The sequence below is a fragment of the Grampus griseus genome, assembly GCF_964374135.1.
Source record: "Grampus griseus genome assembly, chromosome: 15".
NCBI classification, from domain to species: domain Eukaryota; kingdom Metazoa; phylum Chordata; class Mammalia; order Artiodactyla; family Delphinidae; genus Grampus; species Grampus griseus.
Window position 1 is genome coordinate 78,680,391 of NC_139009.1, and position 18,746 is coordinate 78,699,136.

The window sequence follows — 18,746 nt, forward strand, 5'->3', positions numbered from 1 at the left end:
AAGGACAATAACCTGTTAAAAGCTGTTCCATGAAAGAAGCTCAAAGAGCAGGGCCTTGAATGCCGTTGAGTAGAACGCAAGTTCAGACAAACTTGCATGCTGTGTCACCGAGCATACAACAGTAACATACTTGAAGGACTAATTAATTTGTTTTAATTTTAAAAGGTATCAGAATAACTACTGTTGGAAAAGAGAACTGGAATTGGAGGGCCCATTATGCCAGGAGTTTAATCTAATACTGTTATCCCCATTTTACAGAAAAGTAAACAGGCTCAGGGTTAAAGGACCCCACCCCCACCCCAAGGTTACACAGAAACAATCTTAACAGTGGACAAGAGCACAGACTCTGGAGATAGACTAGCTAGATTCTAATCCTAGCTCTCTGTCTTAGGCTGTCTTGTGATCTTGGCCAAGATTATTTCAATTCTCTGTGGCCCTGTTTTCTATAAAGTGGAGGGGTTGGCAGTACCTACTTTAGGGTCTTACTGTTAGGACCAAGTGAGTTAGTAAACATCAAGGGCTCAGAAAAGTGTCCCGCATCTGCTTAGCACTAGTAAATATCAGTCATGTTGGATTAGTCTTTGATAACTGCCACTAATAGAATTTTTTATAACATTCTAAATTGGGCAGAAACTTTTTTCTTCCCTTTAGAAACAGTTTCTCTTTGTGTCTTTGTGGACCCAAAGTATATCTCATACAGACAAATTGCACGTAGGTAGTATGTGTTAAAAGGCAGCGTGTTTTATAAATAGAAGTGGAAAGCAATTTAAAGAATACATATATGATCGTGTTAGAAGTAACTAATCTCCAAGTTTGCCTTTAAGACATGTACCCATAATTGTGTTAAAGGCAAAATCTAGAATAGATGCCCTTGGTGTTAATTTCCTTTGTCCCAACTGAATATTGATTTAAGTTTGTAGATCTAAAATGACAGATAATGAACTGTGCAGAAGTACCCATTTTGACTTTTGAAAATGGTTCTTTATTAGTTGAATCAATGCTCTTTAAAGATAAGGCTTTTGAAAGCTTATTTAATGAATGTCTCCACTTGCTTTGTCTATGATTTATTTGGTAAAAGTCTTGGATACTGAATTCCTTTTCCTTTTTGTTCCTGTTCCTTTAAGACTTCACTGTTGAGAATCCCTGGGATGATGAGTTGATTGTCAAACTTTTATCCGGGCTTTCTAAACCAGTGAGTTCCTATGCAAATACTTACGAATGGCAATGTAAACTTCCAGCCATCAAACCCAAGACTGAATTTCAACTGGGTAAGAACCATATGGGTAATAAAACTTTAAACTCTATTTTTCTCTGTGGGAAGTTGATGTTTATTCCTCCTGGCACCGCCCTCACCCCTACCCCTCCACCCCCTCTCCCACTTCCAGTAAAAAGTTTTATCTGTAGTATTAAGATGAGAACATTTTGTTAAGGCATGACTGTAGGATTTCGATTGCTGTTGGGACTATAACTTATAAAGGGCAATTTGGCAATATCTATCAAAATTTAAAATGCATATACTTTTAGACCCAGACATCCACTTTTAAGAATTTCCTGCAGATACACTTGGATATATTCAAAGTAAGGTGTGTGTAAAGCAACAGATTGGAAACAACATAGGCATCTAAGGGGACTGCTTAAATAAATTATGCGACATCTCTACAGTAAACTACAGCTCACTCTGTGCAGCTAGGGAATGATCTCCAAAACATGCTGCTAAGTGAAAGGGCAGACTAGTGTTATATGCTGCTTTTTATTTCTTAAAAAGGGGCAAGATAATATATATTCATATTTGATAGTATTTCCAGAGAACACTTGAAGGGTACTCAAAACTAATAAAAATGGTTAATTGTTAGTGGAAGGGGAAACAGGGTAGATGTGGATAACAGTGGGAGCAAGACTTCTCATAATATACTTTACACACACACACACACACACACACACACAGAGATTCCCCTATTATTAACATCTTGCATCGGTGTGGTACATTTGTTAAAGTTGATGAGCCAATATTGATACATTATTATTAACTACAGTTCATAGTTTACCTTAGGATTCATTCTTTGTGTTGTACATTCTGTGGGGTTTGACAGATGTGTAATGACATGCATCTGTCATTACAGTATCATACAGAACCGTTTCAGTGCCCTAAACCCCTGCACTTCATCTATTCATCCCTTCCTCCCTCTACCTGAAACCCTAGCAACCACTAATCTCCTACTGCCGTCCCCACATAGTTGTAATCATTACAGTATATAGACTTTTCAGTTTGGCTTCTTTTGCTTAGCAATATGCATTTAAGTTTCCTCCATGTCTTTTCATGACTTGATAGCTCTTTCTTTTTCATCTCTGAGGAGTATTCCATTGTGGGAAGGTACTATAGTTTATTTATCCATTCACCTATTGAAGGATATCTTGGTTGCTTCCAAGTTTTGGCAATGATGAATAAAGCTGCTGTAAACATTCCTGTACAGTTTTTGTGTGGACGTAAGTTTTCAGTTCATTTGGGTAAGTACTAAGGAGTGTGATTGCTGGATCATATAGTTAAGGCTATGTTTACTTTTGTAAGAAACTGCCAAACTGTCTTCCAACGGGGTTTGTACCATTTTGAATTCCCACAGCAATGAATGAGAATTCTGTTGCTCCACATTCTTGTCAGCATGTGGTATTGTCAGTGTTTGGGGTTTTAGCCATTCTAGTAGATGTGCAGTGGTATTTCACTATTGTCTTTAATTTGCAATTCTTTAATTATGTATGATGGTGAACATTTTTTCATATGTTTATTTGCCATCTGAATACCTTCTTTCCTGAGATTTATGTTCAGATCGTTTGCCCATTTTTCAATCAGGTTGTTTGTTTTCTTATTAAGAGTTCATTGTATATTTTGGCTATACAGTGGTCCTTTATCAGTTGTTTTACAAAGATTTTCCCCCAGCCTCTGGCTTGTCTTTTCATTCTATTAGCTGTGTTTTTTGCGGAGTAGTTTTCAATTTTAAACAAGTCCAGTTTATCACTTTTTTCCTTTCATGGATCATGCTTTGGGTGTTGTATCCAAGAGGTCATCAGCAAACCCAAGGTCACCTAGATATTCTCCTACGTTATCTGCTAGGAATTTTGTAGATTTGTGTTATATATTCAGATCTATGAACCATTTTGAATTAACTTCTGTCAAAGGTGTAAGATCTGTGTCTAGATTCATTTTGCATGTTGATGTTCAGTTGTTCCATCACCATTTGTTGAAAAGACTATCTTTCCTGCATTGAATAGCCTTTAGTCTTTTGTCAGTGATCAATTGACTATATTTGTTTGGGTCTATTGCTGGGCTCTCTCCTCTGTTTCATTAATGTATTCGCCTATTCACCAATACCACACTGTCCTGATTTTGGTAACTTTTATAGTAAGTCTTGATGTTGGGTAGTGTCGGTCCTCCAATTTGTTCTCCTTCAATACTGTGTTGGCTGTCTGATTCTTTTGCCTTTCCATATAAACTTCAGAATTAGTTTGTCATTATCCACAAAAATGACTTGGTGGGATTTTGCTTGGTATTGCATTGAATCTATAGATCAAGTTTGGAAGAACTTCACAATGCTGTGTCTTCCTATCTGTGTATATAGAATATCTCTCCATATATTTAGATTTTTAAATTTGTTTCATCAGAGTTTTATAGTTTTCCTCATGTAGACCTTGTACATTTTTTGTTACATTTATACTTAAATATTTCATTGGGGGGGAGTTGCTAATGTAAATTGTATTGTGTTTTTAATTTCAAATTCCACTTATTCATTTTTGGTACATGTGGCATAGAACTAACTGTTCATAGTATTCCTTTATTATCCTTTTAATGTCCATAGGATCTGTAGTGATGCCCCCTCTTTCATTTCTGGTATTAGTAATATGTGTCCTCCCTAATTTTTCTTAGTTGGCCTGGCAGAAGCTTATCAATTTCATTGATGTTTTCAAAGAACCAACCTTTTTTCCCACAGAACCAACTTTTGTTTTCATTGATTTCCTCTACTGATTTTCAGTTTTAAATTTTGTTGATTTCTACTCTGATTCTTATTTTTCCTTTTCTTCTGCTTACTTTGGATTTAATTTGCTCTTCTTTTTCCAGTTTTCTAAGGTGGAAACTAAGATTATTGATTTTAGATCTTCTTTTCTAACATATGCATTCAATGCTATAAATTTCTAATACTGCATTTTCCACATCTCACAATTTCAATAAATTATGTTTTCAAAGTGTGTTATTTAATCTCCAAGTTTTAGGGGACTTACCAGCTATCCTTCTGTTATTGATTACCAGCTTAATTCCACTGTGATCTGAGTGCATACTTTGTATGATTTCTTTCTTTTTTTTAATTTGGTGAAGTTGTGTTTTATGGCCTAGAATGTGGTCTTTCTTGGTTACTGTTCCATGTAAGCTTGAAAAGAATGTATATTCCACTGTTGTTAAATTAAGTATTTCATGAATGTCTATTAGATCCAGTTGATTGGTGGTGGTGCTGTTCGGTTCAACCATGCCCTTAAGGATTTTCTGCCTGTTGGATCTGTCAATTGAGGGATGTAGAAATCTCCAACTATAATAGTGAATTGATTTATTCTCCTTGCAAGTCTGTCAATTTTTGCCTATTTGATGCTCTGTTCTTAGGCTCATACACATTAAGGATTGTTATGTCTTGGAGAACTGAGCCCTATATCATTATGTAATGCCTTTCTTTATCCTTGATAACTTTCCTTACTCTAAGTCTGTTCTGTGTAAAATTAATATAGCTACACCAGCTTTCTGTTGATTAATGTTAGCGTGACATATCTTTCTCCATGCCTTTACTTTTATTTTTTCTGTGTCTTTATATTTAGGGTGTGTTTCTTGTAGACAACATATAGTTGGGTCTTGTATTTTTATCTATTGTGATATAGTTGGATTAATATCTACTATATTTGTTACTGTTTTCTATTTATTGCCCTTGTTCTTCATTTCCTTTTTTGTCTTTCACTCTCTTTCTGCCTTCTCTGGTTTTAATTATTTATGTGATTCTATTTTCTCTCTTCTCTTAGCATATCAATTACACTTCTTTCTTTACTTTTTTTAGTGGTTGCCCTAGAGCTTGCAATGTACATTTACAAGTAATCCATGTCCACCTTCCAATAACACTATACTGCTTCACAAATAGCACAAGTCCCTTATAACAGAATGTTACCAATTCCTCCCTTTTCCCCCTTATGGCATTACTCTCACTCATTTCACTTACCCACAGGCTGTGCTTACTGAACACATTGTTGCTATTATTATTTTGAACAGCTATCAGTTAGATCAATTAAGAATAAAAAATAAATAAATAAAAGATTTTACTTTATCTTCATTTATTCCTTTTCCTATACTTTTCTGATCTGAGTTTCTGACCTGTATCATCTTCCTTCCCTCTGAAGAACTTCTTTTTTTCTCTTTTATTAATTTTTATTGGAGTATAGTTGCTTTACAATGTTGTGTTAGTTTCTGCTGTACAGCAAAGTGAATCAGCTATACGTATACATATTGGGTTGGCCAAAAAGTTCGTTTGGGATCTTCCATACGATGTTACGGAACGAATGAACTTTTGGGCCAACCCAATATATCCCCTCTCTTTTGGATTTCCTTCCCACTTAGGTCACCACAGAGCATTGAGTAGAATTCCCTGTGCTATATGTTAGGTTCTCATTAGTTATCTATTTTATGCATAGTATCAATAGTGTATATATGTCAATCCCAATCTCCCAATTCATCCCACCCCCCAGAACTTCTTTTAACATTTCTTGCAAGGCAGGTTTACTGGTGACAGATTGCCTTAATTTTTGTTTGTCTAATGAAGTCTTTATTTCTTCTTCACTTTTGAAAGGGAAGAATTCTTGGTTTGTGGTTTTTTGGCTTTTTTTTTTTTTTCTTCTTTCAACACTTACTCCACTGTCTTCTTGCTTGTATGGTTTCTTTTTTTTGGCTTTTTTTTTTTCTTCTTTCAACACTTACTCCACTCTCTTCTTGCTTGTATGGTTTCTGAAGGGAAGTCAGTGTGATTCTTATGCTTGCTCCTCTATAGGTAAGGTGGTTTTATTCCTCTGGTTTCTTTCAATATTTTCTCCCTGTCTGATTTTCTGCAGTTTGAACATGACATGCCTAGATGTAGCTTTTTGGTATTCTTCCTGCTTGGCGTTCTCTGAAATTCCCAGATCTGTGATTTGGTTTCTGTCATTGATTTTGGAAATTTCTCAGCCATCATTACCCCAGCTATGTCTTCTGTTCTCTTTTTCTTCTTCATCCTAGTGTCCCATTACACATTTGTTACCCCTTTTGTAGTTGTCCCATAGTTCTTGAACATTCTTTTTCATTTTATTTTTCTCTTTGCGTTTCAGTGTTGGAAGTTTCTGTTGGCATATTTGTCAAGCTCACAGTTTCTTTTTCCAGCCACATACAGCCTTTGATGAGCCCATCAAAGATATTCTTCATTTTGTCACAGTCCTTTTTTATTTCTAGCGTTTCCTTTTGATTCTTTCTCGGGGTTTGTATTTGTCTTCTTACATTACTCTTGTATTCTTGCATTTTGTTTACCTTTTTCATTACAGCTCTTAGCATATTAATCATAATTTTTTTATTCCTGGTCTTATAATTCCAAAATCTTTTCTATATCTGTATCTGGTTCTGATACTTGCTCTGTCTTTTCAAGCTGTGTTTTTTGTCTTTTATTATGCCTTGTAATTTTTGTTAGAAGCCAGTCCTGATATCCTGCTGAAAGGAACTGAGATAAATAGCCCTTTAGTGTAAGGTTTATGCTTATCTGGCTTGGACTTAGGCAGTGTTTACTATTTTCTGTGGCTGTAGGTATCAAAGGCTGAAATTCCCCTTTGTGTCCTTATTTGTCTCCCCTGTTGTCTTTGGGCTTCCCTAGAGACTTGTTCCTAAATAAGGTCTGAGACATCAGTTCTTTCTGTGGTGCCTCCTCTCCCCACCCCCGCTTCGGTACTGGCCTCAGTGGTAGTTTCTGCTTCTGGGCTCTGCTATTCTCTGTATTCACCTGTCTCCTCAGTTTGGGGGGCAGCAGTTTTCCCTGTGACCTCAGTTCTCTAACAGATCTAAGAGTTGTTGATTTTCAATTTGTTCACCTTTTTCTTACTGTGAGGGTAGACTGACGACTTCCAAACTCCTTACATGCCAGCTAGAAACCAGAAAGCTACTTTTTTATATTTGATTTTAAACACATGAATTCTTTTTTTAAAAAATTAAAAATCTGTTACAACCTTACCTCTGTCATCTTTCTACCAAATCCAATAACCCCAGTGTAACTGAAAAATATCAAGACAAATCCAGCTGAGGGGCATTCTACAACTTACCAGAACAGTGCTCCTTGGAGCTGTCATGGTCATCAGAACAAAAAGTTAGAAACTGTCACAGCATAGCAGAGTCTGAGGAGACTTGATGAATGTGTCCTAGAACATTAGGGGAAAACTAGTGAAATCTGAATAAAGTGTGGAGTTTAGTTAACAGTAACATACCAGTTTTGGTTCTTGTTTGTTACCAGTGTAACTTGGTTATGTAAAAGTTAGCAGTAGGGGAAACAGGATGCAGAACATACAGAAACTACTATCTTCTCAACTTTTCTATAAATCAAAAACTGTTCTAAAATAGAAAGTTTACTGCAATAAAAATTTTTTAAGTATCTGTTAGAAATATCGGTACAACTACGCTCTGCCCTTTTTATTCTGATGTAAAACGCTTGCATTTTTCAAAGGCGTGTTAGAGCTTTGTTTAGCACTTTGTAGAGGATGTCCACTTGTTCTTTCTGTCATCACAACAGTCTTGCCAAGTAGGCAGCACACGTACTCCCCCTTTAAATATGACAGCACTGGTAAAGAGAGGATGGCTGCCCGAGGCCCTGCTGCTCAGTGACAGGCCTGGGTCCCGGCAGTGCTGCCCTGGCTCCTCCATCACCTCGTTATAAAGGGGGTATTTTGTGGCAGGTATTTGTTTAACTTTCATGTAAGACTGGAAAAACATTTCCTAAGGGAGCTATATCCATTTTTATTTATTAAAGCAATTCAAGCACCAAGAAAAATTTACAAATACTTCATTTTGATAGCCTTTAATGTTTTGAGCCTTTTTTTCATTTTGACTTAACTATCTCCTCAGGTTCTTTGCTGGTCTATGTTGATCACCTTCTTGGAGAAGGGGCTTTTGCCCACGTCTATGAAGTTACCCACGGAGATGTGAACGATAGCAAAAATAAGCAGAAATTTGTTTTGAAGGTAAATGATCTGTACAATATAGAAAATGAATTTTAGGGCTAGAGTTTGCCAGCCTCCTTTTTTTTTTTTTTTTTAAAGATAGTGGTGGTTTCACTTAGGTCTACTGTCAGCACTTAAGAAGCAAAACTATCCCACAAGGATTCAGAATTGCCTCGCCACAAAAATTACCTTGCAGCAGTTCCCACGCTGCAGCAACAATTCATAGCTTGTCATCACTTTCTACCCCACATCCTGCATTTGGATGAAGTGGCTTTCTTGCTATCATTTTCCAGAATGTGAGCTGGATATGAATGTCACATACCTGATTTGCAGGTCCAGAAGCCCGCCAACCCCTGGGAATTCTACATCGGGACCCAGCTGATGGAGAGACTAAAGCCAAGCATGCAACACATGTTTATCAAATTCTATTCTGCCCACCTGTTCCAGAATGGCAGTGTGTTAGTAGGAGATCTCTACAGCTATGGGACATTACTAGTAAGTGTATGGCTTTTATGACAAACAAGAACTGAAGTACATTTTTGGCTTTTGCCTTGCACATACCTTTTGGACTTGGCGCTTTTATTGGAGTGATGGGTGGGGGCAAAGCTCTTGACTTGAAATTTCATTAATCCTGTGCAACCAACTCAGGATTCCACTTTCCATTGTTTCTAGAATGCCATTAACCTCTATAAAAATACCCCTGAAAAAGTGATGCCTCAAGCTCTAGTCCTCGCTTTTGCTATCAGAGTGCTGTGCATGATTGAACAAGTCCATGACTGCGAAATCATCCACGGAGACATCAAGCCAGACAATTTCATACTCGGAAACAGGCAAGTTGCCCTTTTAACAGGTCCTTCTCTTACCGTTTCCCCAGCAGCCTTTTATTATCTGTGCTCACGCAGCCTGACCCTTGTTTGTGTTTAATATAGATTTTTGGAACAGGACAGTGAAGAAGATGATTTATCTGCTGGCTTGGCACTGATCGACCTGGGTCAGAGTATAGACATGAAACTTTTTCCAAAAGGAACCGTATTTACGGCAAAGTGTGAAACATCTGGTTTCCAGTGTACTGAGATGCTCAGTAACAAGCCCTGGAACTACCAGGTAGAGAACTAGAGTGAGAGATTTGAAAACATTTCCCTGTATGACACTCACTATAATTTCAAAAAGAATTTGGGAATCTAGATAGTTCGAGCTGATCTAGTCTTCTTCTAGCCCTGGATTCAGACGATGCTCCAGGGTTGTTTCCAGTTGTGGACACGTCACACCTCAGGAGGTTTGGAGCACAGTTCGAAGTCCACAGCCAGTCCTGGGGGGAGGAGCTGAGAGGACTTGCAAGCGGCTTAGTGTTGTGTTTGCCTCTGCATGACAAAACGAAGGATGCGGTAGCTCAGGAAGAGCAGAGCTTCCCAAGACTCTTCCTAGGGAGGTGGCGGGTGATCTGCCAGTCCGTGGAAGCCTCCAGCAAAGCCTAGATGGGCATTCATAGGACGTGTCAGTGTGGGGTTAATGCACACTTCCAGAATTCTTTAGAAGTGAAATCCTGGGACTATTTCCTTCCTGTGTTTTATCATATTTGCTGCATAACTTAGACATGGGAATATACTCAAGTGTAAAATATTGTATTAGTCATATATACCCATATCTTCTTTATAGATTGATTACTTTGGAGTTGCTGCAACAGTGTACTGCATGCTTTTTGGCACTTACATGAAAGTGAAAAATGAAGGGGGAGTCTGGAAGCCTGAAGGTCTTTTTAGAAGGTTGGTATTAGCATTGGTGCTACACTGAAAAGAATAAATACAGTAGAATGTTGGATTCCATCTGGTGGAAAATGGATCTTTGCCACAGAAGACCCATGCCTTGAGAAGTAGGGTGAAATAGCATAACCCTGGGCCCTGGGTGCAGTGAGCAAGTTATTTAAGTGCTTCTGTTTCTCCATTTGTAACTTTTGTGTAACAAGTTGTGTGGAGACATTTCATTGGATCTTCAGTTTCTCCTATGTATAACAGATTCAACATATCCATTCTTTTTTTTTTTTGAATTTTTAAAATTTTATTATTATTTTTTTAATAGATCTTCACTTGAGTATACTTGCTTCACAATACCGTGTTAGCTTCTGTTGTACAACAAAGCGAATCAGCCATATGCATACACATGTCCCCATATCCCCTCCCTCTTGAGCCTCCCTTCCACCCTCCCTATCCCACCCCTCTAGGTCATCGCAAAGCACCGAGCCGATCTCCCTGTGCTATGCGGCTGCTTCCCACTAGCTAACTGTTTTACATTTAGTAGTGTATATATGTTGATGCTACTCTCACTTCGCCCCAGCTTCCCCCTCCCACCCCATGTCCTCAAGTCCATTCTCTATGTCTGTATCTTTATTCCTGCCCTGCAACTATGTTCATCAGTACCTTTTTTTTTTTTTTTAGATTCCATATATATGCGTTAGCATATGGTATTTGTTTTTCTCTTGCTGATTTGCTTCATTCCATTGTGCCACATCTTCTTTATCCATTCATCTGTCAATGGACATTTAGGTTGGTTCCATGTCCTGGCTATTGTAAATAGTAGTTCTGCAATGAACACTGTGGTACATGACTCTTTTTGCATTATGGTTTTCTCAGGGTATATGCCCAGTAGTGGGATTGCTGGGTCATATGGTAGTTCTATTTTTAGTTTTTTAAGGAACCTCCGTACTGTTTTCCATGGTGGTTGTATCAATTTACATTCCCACCAACATATCCATTCTTGATGCATTAGGTTGGGTTGAGGTTAGAGTTAAGTCAGATGTAAGAGTGGGATTGCCCTGCACGCTGAAGGCTACTTTTTAAAAAAATAATTAATTTATTTATTTATTTATTGGCTGCATTGGGTCTTTGTTGCTGCACACGGGCTTTCTCTAGTTTCGGCAAGCAGGGGCTACTCTTCGTTGCAGTGCGTGGGCTTCTTATTGAGGTGGCTTCTCTTTTTGTGGAGCTTGGGCTCTAGGCCCACAGGCTTCAGTAGCTGTGGCTCACAGGCTCTAGAGCGCAGGCTCAGTAGTTGTGGCGCATGGGCTGAGTTGCTCTGCAGCATGTGGGATCTTCCCAGACCAGGGCTTGAACCCGTGTCCCCTGCATTGGCAGGTGGATTCTTAACCACTGAGCCACCAGGGAAGCCCTGAAGGCTACATTTTATCCTTCATTTATGCTTTGTCTCTCCAGGCTTCCTCATCTGGATATGTGGAATGAATTTTTTCACATAATGTTGAATATACCAGATTGTCATCATCTTCCATCTTTGGATTTGTTAAGGCAGAAGCTGAAGAAAGTATTTCAAGAACACTATACAAACAAGATTAAGACCCTTCGTAATAGGCTAATTGTACTGCTCTTAGAATATAAGCGTTCTCGAAAATAAAATATGGACACTTCCTAAAAGTCGCTTTGTAAATGCTGGCCTGCTCACTGTGAACCTTGATGTTTCTACATTTATTGTTTATGTAAATGTTTCTTAAAAATAAAGCCCACAAAGTATATCCCTGGGACATAGTTGTTACAAATATTTCAACAAAATACACAACACAGTAACATCCCTGCGTAGCAGGCTGAGTGGGCAGCTCTTGGGATGCAAGCATTCATGAGAGTAATCGGCAAGAGAACATTCTCTAAAAGCACTTTTTAAGCACTGACCTGTTCACTTTAAGCCAAAAAAGAGCCAAGTCAGGTTTGTTTGTTTTTTTCTAAATTTGGGGGTTTATATTTGTGTAAAATAAAAATTCCCCAAATATATTTAGCAGACTTAATGTTTTTATGAATTGAATGTGCCTGTCCTTTATTGTACTTGTTCTTCATTGCTATCCATGGGACATATTGCAGGTATAAATCTTAAGCTTTGTTTTTTAAAAGCATGATTCAAAAGAATATCTCAGATCTTGAAAATAATCATGTAAGCTCCATGCATCATTAATTAGCTCTGAAATTATAGCAGCCAACTTAGCGTTTATTGACTTAAAGCTGGAAGGGTCCTATAACCTGAATTGACCTTCCCTCCTCTATCCCTCCCTCTTCCCTTAGCACGTGATGAAGACAAATGTGAGGGGACACCCAGTTCAAGAAGACACAGTGACTGGCTTCCGCTTCCACCCTCACTCCCAGCCACCAGGTTCCCCATTCCAGAGACAACCTCAGCCCACGTTTTCTGACCTTTCCAAAAATTATTCCATGAATATATATATATATAATGTTTTTTGACAAAGCTAGCATAATTCTGCTTTTTTTCACCTAATGTATGGTGGAGAATGTAAGTACATATAGAATGGTCTCATTCTTGTGATGGCTGTGTAATATTTGGTTGTATGATATATAGCCATAACTTGTAGTGTAAAATCCTAGAAGCGAAATTGCTGGGTCAAAGGTAAGGGCATTTAAATTTTTGTCTCAGTATTGCAGATAATCCCCCTGTAGGGCTGTACCAGCAGGGATCAGAGTCTGTTCCCCACACCTCCACCAACAGGACATGTCAGGCTCTTTGACCCTTGCCACTCTGACAGGTGACAAAATGGTATTTCCTTGTGGTCTTCATTTGCATTCTCTTCTGAATTAGGCCAAATATATTCATATATTCAAGAGCTATGTGTTTTTTTCTTTTTCTGTGAACTCTATCCTTTGTCAGTTTCTCACTTGGGATTGCTCTTTTTCAGTTTAAGTTGTAGGACCCCTTTGTATTTCTCCCAATTGGTCGTCTGTCTCTTAAGATTTCTGTTGACATGAAGATTTTTAATTTTGTTTCGTACTCTGATTTATAAAGTTTTTTAAAGGCTTTTTTGGCTTTTGCATCTTAAAATGCCATCTTCGATTGAGAGAATAAGAAAAGAGTCTTCTAATGTTTTTAATATTAGTACTGATTTAAATACTTAAGACTAAACTTTTGGTTGTTTTAAATCAGATGTCACTTTTTCTTGTTTTTTCTAGCTGGTACTTTGACTATATGAAGACTACTGATTTATATAAAAAGCTTTTCAGTTGATTCTTTTGAAGTTTCCAAGTAAATAACCATCACTATGAAAATGCCGCTTATTTTATATCTTTGGCAGTTTTTCGCTGGTGATTTTTCTCTTCCCTTCGCCATTGCCCAGGACCATGAGAAGAGGGCTAAACAGGGATGGTGCTGGACGTCTCTGTCTCCTGCTTTAGAAGGAGCTCCTCCCATGTTTATCCAGTAAGCTCATGAGGCTGGCCTGAGGTAGCCTTTTTTAATCACGTTGAAGAAGTATCCATTCATTTCTTTTTGCAAGTGTGAATCATAACATTATTTCAGTTTTCTTGCCCCTCTTTTCATCTGTATTGGACCAGCTATATGCCATTCCCCTATATGAATGTACCATATTTTAGTTAAACAATTCTCTATTTAGAGACAATTAGTTTCACAATTTTATTGCTACAAAAAAGTGACTGCAGATACAAATGTGTCTGCAGGATAAATTAATAGAATGGGATTCCAAATATGCTTTATTTTGAAAATAAAGAACGTAACCTATGCGATTGATTACACATACACTGAAATTGGAAGGAAGTTGATCCAGGGACAAGACCTCATCAGACAAACCAACATTAAATTTACTCTTAAAGTGTCAAAAGTGAGCATTGATAAAGCCAGATTTGTGGGATTTTAAAATTTTTCCTCTTGAAAATGTCTGTTTTCAAAGGAAACAAGACTAAAGTAGATAAGGGTGCTATTTTACTAAACTAATAACGAAATGTGTCCATCCATGAAAGGCAGCTGTGGGTGCCTTCAGTCTTGGGCAGAGAGGACACTTGGCCTCGGCTTCCAGCCCCTGTCAACATATCCTGCGTCCCCGCCAGCCCGTTTGCTGTTACTGGATCTTCAACTCCTATCGCACCCAAGATACCTTCTATGCCATTCACACCAACAACGGCAACCTGACCAGCGTCATCTCAGCACTGCTGCTGCCCATCTGGTGCCCAGTCTATGCCAAGGGCTCCGCTTACATAAACTTCACAGTCAGATTTCCTAAGCAACAGCCTTGCCCCCAGGGAGGAAGGCTCCATCCAAATGAAAGAAGTTGCTTTAAGCACTTCAGGAAAGTAGGTGGGTTTCTTGGTCCATTTCCTGGTACAAACTACAGTGATCATCTTCATTTCATTATAAATTACACACAAAAACACACAGTTCATCTGCACAAGGAAATAAGCTCTGCATCTACAGGGCCACCGAGACGGATGCCACAGACATCAGAGTTGGAAGGCAAAGAAACGTCCAGCTCACCCACTAAGGAGATGGAGTTTCCCCAGGGACAGAGCTGAGCAAGGGCCCAGCTCATCCTAAGTGCCCAAACACCAGCTAGATTCAGCCTAGGTTCTGATTTAATACCTACTCCGGCCAAGGCCTTTCCCATTCATTCTCGGCAGCCCCGCTCCACGTGCTAAGTCCCAGCTAAGAACAAGGCTGGTTACTCCAGAGACTCAGAGACTCCTGTTACCAGTGCCTTCTCACCCTGGATTATATCTGTGTCTAAGGCAATGGTTCTAAAATGTATTTTTTCATAAGACGCACCTGAGACACCAAAAGTGTGGTCCGGGCCTATCAGAAATAATGCTCCAAGATGCACGGGCATCAGCACGATATGCAAACACACCTGCAAAGCTGCTTCCCTGCCACTGGTCCCAGGAGTCAGTGTCCCTGGTCCTCCTTTTACCTCATCCCTCCACTGAGTCCATCTGTCCCGTTGGTTCCATTCCGAATGGTTCAGATGAACCCATTTCTGGATTGGTCAGGCTGCAGGCAGGCTAAGCTCCGGTAACAGAACCCACACAGGGCAGCTTAGAGAAGACACAAGTGATTTTGATCTCACCTTACAGTCTGGGATGGGCGATCCTTCACTGGCCCCGACCCTGCCGTCCTCAACAGAAGGCTTCCAGGATGTTTTGATTGCTGTCATATCCCAGCAGAGGTGGACATCGTTCCCACGGGCAAGACCTGCGAGGTGTGGACCCCAGATGGGCTCACAGCCCACGGGGCAGACACAATCATGTTGCCCCATCCCCCTGCCAGGGAGACTGAGGAATGAAGTGTCCAGCTGGGAGCCCATGGGCCAAAATGTCGGGGTGACTAGTCCCCTAAAAGGCAGAAGAAAGACCTGGAGAAAAGTGGCAATGCTGCCACAACTCCTGCCCCTTGTCCCCTCCCTTGGACTGTGTGCGGCAGCTGAGGTGCTGGCTCCCCCTGGTGGCCACGGGGGCTGTTGCAGGACAGTGGTAACCGGACCCCAAGAATCTGACCCCGAGACTTTCCTACTGAAGGGCTCACACTTGAGAAAAAATTACACAACAAAGTTTCCTCCACTATCGTTTAACACTGAACACGTGGAACAACATACAGGTCCATGAATATGTGAATTCTTCCATATCAAGAAACATCAATGGTATGGAACACTTGACAGCAGTGTGTGTGTGTGTGTGTGTGTGTCTATATCTGTCTGTCTCTATATCTATATCTCAACATGAAACAATTACTAGTAAGTGAAAGAAGCAAGTTCTTGAGCTATATATGATAAATGTCATGACATCCCACTTATGATAAAAAAAAATGATTATATATTAATATGCATGATATCCATTTAGTTCCAGAAGGAAAAAGAACAAACTCAGCAGTTCCCACCGGAAAGGGGGTGTCAGGTTGTGAGTGGAAGAATGAGAGGGGAAGGGGTGAGGAGAAGGAAGAATAAAGAGCAACTTTTGACTTTTTACTATATTTCTGTATTGAATGTTTTACAGTGACCGCATGGTTTCTAATTTAAAAATGCCCATCATATTTTCAAATTAAAAACATTAAGTTGTCACTCAGCATATTTAACCTAATCCTTTATATAATGATAAATGTTAAATACACAAAGAAATAAGAGAGGTCTGGATGGATGGCAGGACTCCACAAATCCCATCAGACGGGTCAGCAAGGCTCCCACCTCCTGGGAATCGTGGTGGTAATGGAATCCCAAACCCTGACGCCAAACACCAGCCTTCCAGGTTTCAAACCAGGAAGCGCCATCTGGAACAGCCCAGTCAGCATCCCCCCCCCCCCCCGCCCCAGTCCACACGATCTTGGGAGGGAGGTGCTACCTGCCCCGAGTTTGCAGGTGAGGAAGCAGAGCCCGGAGGTGGCATGGTCAGTGGGGAGTCAGGCATGCAACCAGCCCGGCCCCAGAGTCCCAGCCCTGAAGCTTTCGCTTTGCTCCGACACCAGGGGTCACCCTCAGACCAAGGAAAGGGGCCTCCCAGGCCAGGTTCGGTTGCCACGCTGACATGTGACACATGACATGACACGTGATGGCCTCACTGCACTCAGAGCCCTCAGGTCAGGAAGCCTTGATTCCCACCCCCGATTCCCCTGCTCAGGGTAGGGCCTGCGATGAGGTGCAGAAGACGGAGGAGTCCCACCTACCCTGACAACTCTGGAAAGGACTCACTTGCTCACAATGCAGTTGTGATCAGGAGTAGCCAAATTCACAGAGACAGAAAGTAGAATGGTGGCCGCCAGGAGCTGGAAGGAAGGGGGGTTAGGGAGTTACTGTTGAATGGTACAGACCTTCATGTGGGGTGATGAAAAGCCCTGGAGGTCTGTTGAGTGTACCTAAAATGTGACTGTACATAAAACTACTGAATTGTACACTTAGAAATAGTTACAGTAGTAAATTTTATGTTGTATACTTTACCACAATGAAATGTTTTCAATAAAATAGAATAAAATGTAATAAATCCCTTTAATTTCCCAGGAGTAGGTCGCTGTTCTGAGATTTTCATCTGGGGAAAGCGACCTCAGGGAGCCACTTACTCAACATCTTGCTATACTTGTAATTTAATTAAAGAAACTTTGAGGGACTTCCCAGGTGGTCCAGTGGTTAAGACTCCGCACTTCCAAGGCAGGGGCTGTGGGTTCGATCCCTGCTCGGGGAGCTAAGATCCCACATGACTCACGGCCAAAAAACCAAAACATAAAACAGAAGAAACTTTGAGAGCCTCCCCCAAAAAGAGCAATTGTGACAGAATTCGATCTTCACGTTCATATTCGTCTTCATTTCGAATAAACACTGCATCCAAAGCTACTGTCCTAGAACATGTTCCTTTAGCATATTAAGATATTTTAAATTCATTTATGTAACACTGTAGCACAGTATTCATTTAATAAAGTAGCAAAATATCATATAAAAATAAATGAAAGCTTTTACATACCCACTGAGAGGATTTACACACGTACAAACACTTGTATGGTAAGTGCTCTCCAGTCTCCTTGTAGATTTTCCTTTCCTCACCTCCATGGTCAGCCCTAAGCATGACCTCAGGAGAGCACACAGAGCTGACCACTCAGGGCAGGGGAGGCCGATTCACAGTCTTATCAGAACACAGAAGAGAACCTGGGCTGGGAAAGTAACCTCTAGGTAGCATCTGCAAACAGTGAGGACAGCTTATCTTGGTTTCCAGTTGTGGATGCCTGTGGCCCTTACAGGCCCAGGGTCAGGCACTGTTTTCAAAACTGGGATTCTTGGGATGTATGTCACTGGGTGAGAAGTTCAGAATCTCCTCCAAGGAAGGGCCTTCATCCTCTGGAGCTATTTCAGACTCAAACATCTGCTGCAGCAAAGCATCCACGGTCTTGTACTCTGGGAGGAAGGAGAGGGGTACATGGGACCTGCCCGTGTGGGTCGGAGGGCAGCAGAGCTCGGCTTTCCTGAAGGAGGGTCTCTGAGCCCACCCCACTGAGCTCCCCAGACCCCGCAGGCTCTGGAGACCAAGGAGAAGGTCCTCCTTGAAGGATGGGGGAGGATGGCCGCCTCTGGGGTGGCATGCCCACATACACACACACACACACACACGCCATCTCTGCTGTGCTGTGTCTAAGTGTACCATACAGTGTCCCCATCAAAGGCCCAGTTGAGATTCAGACAGGTTTGGGTTTACTCAGTCAATCGTTAATTCACTGAGAATTAATAAAGTACTTAAACAGTTATTAAGGCCCACATGTCCTGGGCACATGGTGAGGCCCTTGGGAACACAATGGAGAACAAAAAAGACATGGCCCTGCACATGTAGAGCTTCGAGTCTGCAGGGAAGACAGATGGTGACCAGACAGTCACTCAGTGATCAATGTACAGCTGACAGGTGCTGAAAGGCAGGGAAGGAGAGCTGGGGGGTGGGGGTGGGGTGCACAGGAGCACCTGACTTCTCGGGGAGCCCGGAGGGCTTCCCTGAGGAAGTGCTGCCTGAGCAGAGATCTGCAGGAGGAAGAGCCTTGATTCTGCAAGGTGAGGTGAGAGTAAGGGGAGAAAGCAGCATGTTCAAAGGCCCTGTGGCAGGATGGAGCAGGGGAGCCGAAGAAGTAAAGGGACAGCAGGGCTAAAGGGCAGAGGCGTGGGGGTTCCTGGGGGAAGGAAGACGGGCTGAGGTATTGAGGGAACCAAGCATGTGGCCCCTAGAGGCCACGGCAGGCGCCCTTGAGACACGGTA

General features: G+C 40.8%; 2 protein-coding genes across 3 annotated transcripts in view; one reads left to right on the plus strand and one right to left on the minus strand.

The window, feature by feature from the left end:
* The window catches only part of BUB1 (BUB1 mitotic checkpoint serine/threonine kinase), a gene marked incomplete at its 5' end in the record, with an annotated part of 41,428 nt that extends 29,763 nt beyond the window's left edge, over window positions 1–11,665 (plus strand). The window contains 7 exons of one of the 2 annotated variants that reach the window (XM_082671968.1): window positions 1,125–1,268; window positions 8,150–8,265; window positions 8,578–8,739; window positions 8,917–9,074; window positions 9,174–9,348; window positions 9,901–10,007; window positions 11,451–11,665. In XM_082671968.1, the coding sequence (XP_082528094.1) occupies window positions 1,125–1,268; window positions 8,150–8,265; window positions 8,578–8,739; window positions 8,917–9,074; window positions 9,174–9,348; window positions 9,901–10,007; window positions 11,451–11,646 (1,058 nt within the window). In that variant the 3' untranslated portion in view covers window positions 11,647–11,665. The remainder of the gene's footprint in view (window positions 1–1,124; window positions 1,269–8,149; window positions 8,266–8,577; window positions 8,740–8,916; window positions 9,075–9,173; window positions 9,349–9,900; window positions 10,008–11,450) is intronic. The other variant, XM_082671969.1, reaches the window with a different exon arrangement.
* Window positions 11,666–17,440: 5,775 nt separating this feature from the next.
* Window positions 17,441–18,746, minus strand: part of LOC309834248 (two pore channel protein 2-like) — a 38,136-nt gene continuing 36,830 nt past the window's right edge. Inside the window, exon 19 of the mRNA XM_082672886.1 lies at window positions 17,441–17,902. Coding sequence (XP_082529012.1) covers window positions 17,757–17,902 — 146 coding nt within the window. The 3' untranslated portion in view covers window positions 17,441–17,756. The remainder of the gene's footprint in view (window positions 17,903–18,746) is intronic.